Below are 8,125 nucleotides of genomic sequence, written 5' to 3'. Positions count from 1 at the left end.
TATTTACTCAACAGAGTCGTTTTTATTGGCAGGTATTTTCACTACAAAGCAATTTAAACCCAAAGAGAAAGTCACAGAACAGTCTTTTAATTAACAGTGTACTTAACCAGACTCAAAACATTGCCTGGGCAGAATATACATTAAACATCGCTGCTATATATATATATAAAGACTTATGCTGGAATTAACCATTGTTGGGACAGTCAGAACTTGGCTAAACTTGACTACCCCCCCCCCCCCCCCCCCCCCAAGCGCAACAGGATAGTTCTGATTATTATTATTATTATTATTATTATTATTATTATCATTATTATTATTATTATTATTACTATTATTATTATTATTATTATTAATTTATCTGGCAGATGCCTTTATCCAAGGTGATTTAAAGGTGTATAAACCACCACGCTAGTCCAAAAAGGCAAGACAACTTGAAGACTTATCATCCCAATTTCTAAACAATGTCTTTGGTATATAGCTATATATATATTAGCTGGTTCAAAGTTTAGCTTAAAAGGTAAGTTTCAACTCAAAAGGGTGTGTTATTAATTTCAGCAACAGTCTGTCTAAGTCATTTTACAAAGATGTGACAAAAATTGAAACCCAAGATTATCCTCTCGACAGTTAAAAGCTGCAACATCAAGTTTGAAATAGTCTTTATTTTATTTTTTTTGGTTGTGAAAAACAATTCAGACATTATGATCCGTTTCAGAGAGGAAAATAACTCTCTAACATAACCCCAAATTGGTATTTAAAACAGTATTTTTTTTTTTAGATCTACTAAAACATACATCAGCGCATCTAAATTAAGCAGTAAAACTTTATTAATATCAAGATATATTTATTAAAAAAAAAGAGAAACACACACACAAAACACTTATCACGCAGTTATAATATCATACTAGCTGGAAAAATTATTCTATTGACTAGTTTATGCAATTAAGCAAAGAGCGTTTTTTTTTTTAAACAGCGTTTTAAAACTGATGGAAAAGTTCAAATCATTTTTTGTTTTATTATTCCAAGTTCAAATTTTATTACTGCGATTATGCATCTTCGTTGATACTGGTTAGGCGCAGACAGCAGTGTGATCCAGTCCTGGTTTCTCTAGGAGTTTAATAATCAGACACACCTGAGCTTGTTAGCTAGACACACTGTGGGCTGATCAAGCTGGTAGTAAAACCTGGAATGGATCACACTGCTGTGGAACAAGGAGTCTGATTCCCAGCCCTGTAATTATTATTATTATCATCATTATTTTTTTTAACAGCCTTGATGGGTTACTCAAATTGTAATTTTTCGGTCTGAACGCTGAAGAAGGCACTAGCTGAAATATTCGTCCGCTTGCATGCGTTTCATTTTAGTTGCAATGCACTGAAGACGGCCCAGGGGGCCTCAAAGGGCTGCAGAGTCTTCTGGCTTCACCCCTCCCCCCTCCCCTCCCCCTCCCCCCCTCAATTACTTAACTAGTCTAATTATCTGATTAGTAATTGGGGACAGATTTAACACTTGTTTCCAGCCCTCAAAACGTTTCACAGGTCGTGTCGAATCTCGAATCAAGTGCTTGAGTTGGAATGAATGCCAGGAGAGGCTGCAGCCCTGGGGGGCTGGAGTTTGACCCCCCCCCCCTCCCCCATTTCAAAGACAAAATCGACTGAAGCATGACAATCAACTTTCCAAGCAGCAAACGGACAAACAACCAAAAAAAAAAAAGACAGCGTGATGATTTTATCAATGCACTTAAGGAATTTAACGGTAGCTATGGATCGAGATTCTCAGAATGTTATGCGATATATGGATTATTGATTATGCGAGTGCGATGATTGGGTAGAAGACGTCCGGTTCCGCTCAGCTCCTGTTGATGGGAGAGCAAAGAAAAAAAAAAAAACACTGTTATAAATAACGATGCAAATTCTCTGCAATAATCATAATTACAATCAACCAAGCCAGACTGTTAACCCTTTAAGGTACAATTGTGTGTGTGTGTGTGTGTGTCAGTGGGTGTACTGTAGTGTATTGTACTGTACTGTATTGTACTGTAGTGCATTGTATTGTGCTGTATTAAATTGTATTGTACTGTACTGTAGTGTACTGTGGTGTATTATGCAGTATTAAATTGTACTGTACCATAGTGTACTGTACTGTACTGTGGTGTATTGTACTGTGTTGTATTGTATTGTATTGTATTGTACTGTACTTTATTGTATTGTAGTGTATTGTATTGTACTTTATTGTATTGTACTGTAGTGTATTGTATTGTACTTTATTGTAGTGTATTGTACTGTGTTGTATTGTATTGTATTGTATTGTACTTTATTGTAGTGTATTGTACTGTAGTGTATTGTATTGTACTGTATTGTATTGTATTGTACTTTATTGTATTGTACTGTAGTGTATTGTATTTTATTGTATTGTATTGTATTGTATTGTATTGTACTTTATTGTAGTGTATTGTACTGTAGTGTATTGTATTTTATTGTATTGTATTGTACTGTAGTGTATTGTAATGTACTTTATTGTAGTGTATTGTACTGTAGTGTATTGTATTGTACTTTATTGTAGTGTAGTGTAGTGTATTGTATTGTATTGTACTTTATTGTATTGTATTGTATTGTATTGTATTGTATTGTATTGTACTTTATTGTATTGTATTGTACTTTATTGTATTGTATTGTATTGTACTTTATTGTATTGTAGTGTATTGTACTGTAGTGTATTGTGCTTTATTGTATTGTATTGTATTGTATTGTACTGTATTGTATTGTACTTTATTGTATTGTATTGTATTGTACTGTAGTGTATTGTATTGTACTTTATTGTATTGTAGTGTAGTGTATTGTATTGTATTGTACTGTAGTGTATTGTATTGTACTTTATTGTATTGTATTGTACTGTAGTGTATTGTAGTGTATTGTACTGTAGTGTATTGTATTGTATTGTACTTTATTGTATTGTATTGTACTGTAGTGTATTGTAGTGTATTGTACTGTAGTGTATTGTATTGTAGTGTATTGTATTGTAGTGTATTGTATTGTATTGTACTTTATTGTATTGTATTGTACTGTAGTGTATTGTATTGTACTGTAGTGTATTGTATTGTACTGTAGTGTATTGTATTGTACTTTATTGTATTGTATTGTACTGTAGTGTATTGTATTGTACTGTAGTGTATTGTATTGTACTGTAGTGTATTGTATTGTACTTTATTGTATTGTATTGTACTTTATTGTATTGTATTGTACTGTAGTGTATTGTAGTGTATTGTACTGTAGTGTATTGTATTGTAGTGTATTGTATTGTAGTGTATTGTATTGTATTGTACTTTATTGTATTGTATTGTACTGTAGTGTATTGTATTGTACTGTAGTGTATTGTATTGTACTGTAGTGTATTGTATTGTACTTTATTGTATTGTATTGTACTGTAGTGTATTGTAGTGTATTGTACTTTATTGTATTGTAGTGTATTGTATTGTATTGTACTTTATTGTATTGTATTGTACTGTAGTGTATTGTATTGTATTGTACTGTAGTGTATTGTATTGTACTGTATTGTCGTGTATTGTATTGTATTGTACTGTATTGTATTGTATTGTGCTGTATTGTATTGTGTTGTATTGTGTTGTATTGTAGTGTAGTGTATTGTATTGTACTGTAGTGTATTGTAGTGTATTGTATTGTATTGTCGTGTATTGTATTGTACTGTAGTGTATTGTATTGTATTGTACTTTATTGTATTGTATTGTACTGTATTGTACTTTATTGTATTGTACTGTAGTGTATTGTATTGTACTTTATTGTATTGTACTGTAGTGTATTGTATTGTACTTTATTGTATTGTATTGTACTGTAATGTATTGTATTGTACTGTAGTGTATTGTATTGTACTTTATTGTATTGTATTGTACTGTAATGTATTGTATTGTACTTTATTGTATTGTATTGTATTGTATTGTACTGTAGTGTATTGTATTGTGTTGTATTGTATTGTAGTGTATTGTATTGTACTGTAGTGTATTGTGTTGTATTGTAGTGTAGTGTAGTGTATTGTATTGTACTGTAGTGTATTGTCGTGTAGTGTATTGTATTGTACTGTATTGTATTGTTGTGTATTGTATTGTACTGTAGTGTATTGTACTTTATTGTAGTGTATTGTACTTTATTGTATTGTACTGTAGTGTATTGTATTGTATTGTATTGTACTGTATTGTATTGTATTGTGCTGTATTTTATTGTAGTGTGTTGTATTGTACTTTATTGTATTGTACTGTAGTGTATTGTACTTTATTGTATTGTATTGTACTGTAGTGTATTGTATTGTACTTTATTGTAGTGTATTGTACTGTAGTGTATTGTATTGTACTTTATTGTAGTGTATTGTACTGTAGTGTATTGTACTTTATTGTATTGTACTTTATTGTATTGTATTGTACTGTAGTGTATTGTATTGTATTGTACTTTATTGTATTGTATTGTATTGTATTGTATTGTATTGTATTTTATTGTATTGTACTGTAGTGTATTGTATTGTACTTTATTGTAGTGTATTGTACTGTAGTGTATTGTATTGTATTGTAATGTAGTGTATTGTATTGTACTTTATTGTATTGTAGTGTATTGTATTGTACTTTATTGTATTGTATTGTACTGTAGTGTATTGTATTGTGCTGTATTGTACTGTACTGTAGTGTATTGTATTGTACTTTATTGTATTGTACTGTAGTGTATTGTACTTTATTGTAGTGTAGTGTATTGTACTTTTAGTGTATTGTATTGTACTTTATTGTATTGTATTGTATTGTAGTGTATTGTAATGTATTGTACTTTATTGTATTGTATTGTACTTTATTGTATTGTATTGTAGTGTATTGTATTGTACTTTATTGTATTGTATTGTGCTGTATTGTATTGTAGTGTATTGTACTTTATTGTATTGTATTGTACTTTATTGTATTGTATTGTATTGTACTTTATTGTATTGTAGTGTATTGTACTGTAGTGTATTGTGCTTTATTGTATTGTATTGTATTGTATTGTACTGTAGTGTATTGTATTGTACTTTATTGTAGTGTATTGTATTGTATTGTAGTGTAGAGGGTGATGCAAAACATGTGGTCACAGCTGTGGCTGATGCAAGTACTGGGTTTTACAGACTGGTACAGATGGAAACCGAACTGCAGAAGACTGAAAGAGATCAAGAGATTTAACCACCCAGCTGCGTCTCCTGCGAGTCCACACGTGTCACTCCCGTGAGACTAGCGTGCAGGCGCTCACATGTGCATCTGCACAGTTTAACACGTCTGTAACACGCTTCAATCAAAAAACAATAACACTGTGTTGTAAAAGCGTATGCAGTTTTGTTTTCTACTGGCAGATGCTTGTGGATCTACAAAGAATAAAAACGAGGAGATTTAGATAATTCATAACAAGCTCTATATGGGCAGCAGTGTGGAGTAGTGGTTAGGGCTCTGGACTCTTGACCGGAGGGTCGTGGGTTCAATCCCAGGTGGGGGACACTGCTGCTGTACCCTTGAGCAAGGTACTTTACCTAGATTGCTCCAGTAAAAACCCAACTGTATAAATGGGGAACTGTATGTAAAAATAATGTGATATCTTGTAACAATTATAAGTCGCCCTGGATAAGGGCGTCTGCTAAGAAATAAATAATAACAATACACCCCGGCCTGAAACGGAGGAAGATACTGTATATGACGTGATTCAAAATTTGTGACACAAGTTTTCTGATGTGCTTGATGAAGACGTTAGCATTTGATGAGGGTTTGATATCTATCCCACGAAAAATAATTTCTAAAAAGTGTTATAATGTTATTACAATGCTGCCATTGGAAAACAAAACAAACCAAAATAAGTTTATCTGTATTATAATCACAACATAAAGTGTGTATTTAAATATATATATATATATATATATATATATATATATATATATATATATATACAGCAAAAATTGTCCAAGTTTCTTATTTTGAGGGCTAAGAATGAAAAATCTGCATTAAAAAAAGAGCATTTTTAACATGGAAATTGCCAAAATAACTGGGCGGCTGGGTGGTTTAAAAACTAAACAAAATAACACACACACGTACCTCTGAGGGTTTACCGAAGACTCTCGTGTCTTTTACATGTCTGGAGCTAAATCAGGAAATGAATCAACAAATGTATTTTATTAGTATAAAACTGAAAAGGGTGTAAAAGCACACAGAATTTTATCTGAGTCTGTCTGCTATAATAAAAACAGGGAGGCTTGAATCTGTCCTTGGGGGCCAGAGAGAGAGAGAGAGAGAAGGGTATACAAGGGGTAGTGTAGTGTAGGGTACAGGGTACATGGGTAGTGTAGAGGGTGTAGGATGCAGGGGGTAGGATGCAGGGTACAGGGGGAGTGTAGACGGTGTAGGGTACAGGGTACATGGGTAGTGTAGAGGGTGTAGGATGCAGGGTACAGGGGTAGTGTAGACGGTGTAGGGTACAGGAGGTAGCGTGTAGGGTACAGAGGGTAGTGTAGGGTTGTAGGGTACTGGGGGTCCTGTAGATGGTGTAGGGTACAGGGGGTAGTGTGCAAGGTACAGGGGTAGTGTAGAGTGTAGGGTACAGGGTACATGGGTAGTGTAGAGGGTGTAGGGTACAGGGGGTAGGATGCAGGGTACAGGGGTAGTGTAGAGGGCGTAGGGTGCAGCGGTAGTGTAGAGGGTGTAGGGGTAGTGTAGAGGGTATAGGGTGCAGGGGGTAGTGTAGAGGGTGTAGGGCGCAGTGCACAAAGGGTGCAGGGGTAGGGCGCAGTGCACAGGGTGTAGGGTACAGGGGGTAGCATGTAGGGTGCAGGGGGTAGGGTGCAGTGCACAGGGGGTAGGGTGTAGGATGTAGGGGGTAGGGCAGTGCTACTCACTCCAGGTGAAGCGTGTGGCTTCCCTCAGGGTGCTGTGCTCCACTTTACAGGAGTAGTGCTCTCCCTCCTTGGGGGTGAAGGCCACGCTCTTGGTCAGGTGGAAGTGCCAGCCCTGGTGGAAGGCCAGGTCGCTCTGCTGGGCTCCCTCAATCTCCACCTCGTTCTTCAGCAGCTGCAGCTTGATGTTGGGAGGGTGGAAGCCGCTCACATGGCAGATCAGGGTGTTGGGCTTGCCCAGCTCGCCAACGTTACGACTGTAGATCTGAACCTTGGGCATGGCTGAGGGAGGGAGAGGGGGATGGAGAGAGGGAAAGAGGAGAGAGATTAGAGACCGAGAGGGAGAGGGGAGGTGGAGAGAGATCAGGGCTGTGCAGCTCTGGCCATGAAAGCTTTGCATCCTCACCCTCTATATAGAATGAACTCCCTCAGCTTCATAGAGTCCAATGAAAGCTGCTGAATAATGTTCCCTTGTTAACATATTGAATTGCACCCCCTCTATATAGAATGAACTCCCTCAGCTTCATAGAGTCCAATGAAAGCTGCTGAATAATGTTCCCTTGTTAACATATTGAATTCCACACCCTCTATATAGAATGAACTCCCTCAGCTTCACAGAGTCCAATGAAAGCTGCTGAATAATGTTCCCTTGTTAACATATTGAATTGCACACCACTTTGTAGTTTTCCCCAGAAACACTTAACGATAAATCCTGGATGAAAATTGAACAAATGTGACATTTCGAAATCTAACATGAAATACTCACTGTACCATTATTATGGTTTCCTTCCTTAGCGATATCATTTTGTAGTTTCTCTTTGATTACATGATGTGAAATAAAATATCTAAATTATGTTCATATATATATATATATATATATATAATTAACTATGTCTCAATTTTGGCAGAAGCTGTACAATTATTTTTTTATAACCCTTTGTTCATGTGGCCTGGATCTACTTTCGATTCTGTCTTAGATCTGTCTTTAAAAACATAAGGGGACGGTCAGGGATGGTAATCAGACTCCTGTTCCACAGCAGTGCGATCCATTCCAGGTTTTACTACCAGCTTGATCAGCCCCCAGTGTGTCTAGCTAACAAGCTCAGGTGTGTCTGATTATTAAACTCCTAGCGAAACCAGGACTGGATCACACTGCTGTGCAGCGGGAGTCTGATTCCCAGCCCTGTGATGATAACCAGCTTTATTATTGCAGGGATGGTAATCAGACTCC

The 8,125-nt window shown here is 35.8% G+C and overlaps 1 protein-coding gene across 1 annotated transcript in view; it reads right to left on the bottom strand.

Moving 5' to 3' along the window:
- The window catches only part of LOC131696861 (beta-2-microglobulin-like), a 10,461-nt gene continuing 2,336 nt past the window's right edge, over window positions 1-8,125 (bottom strand). The window contains exons 2-4 of the mRNA XM_059016962.1: window positions 6,898-7,176; window positions 6,101-6,146; window positions 1-1,852 (exon numbers count right to left, since the gene is read on the bottom strand). Coding sequence (XP_058872945.1) covers window positions 6,133-6,146; window positions 6,898-7,176 — 293 coding nt within the window. The 3' untranslated portion in view covers window positions 1-1,852; window positions 6,101-6,132. The remainder of the gene's footprint in view (window positions 1,853-6,100; window positions 6,147-6,897; window positions 7,177-8,125) is intronic.

This window comes from Acipenser ruthenus, chromosome 54 (assembly GCF_902713425.1).
Source record: "Acipenser ruthenus chromosome 54, fAciRut3.2 maternal haplotype, whole genome shotgun sequence".
NCBI lineage: Eukaryota > Metazoa > Chordata > Actinopteri > Acipenseriformes > Acipenseridae > Acipenser > Acipenser ruthenus.
This window is presented reverse-complemented; position numbering and strand designations above follow the sequence as displayed.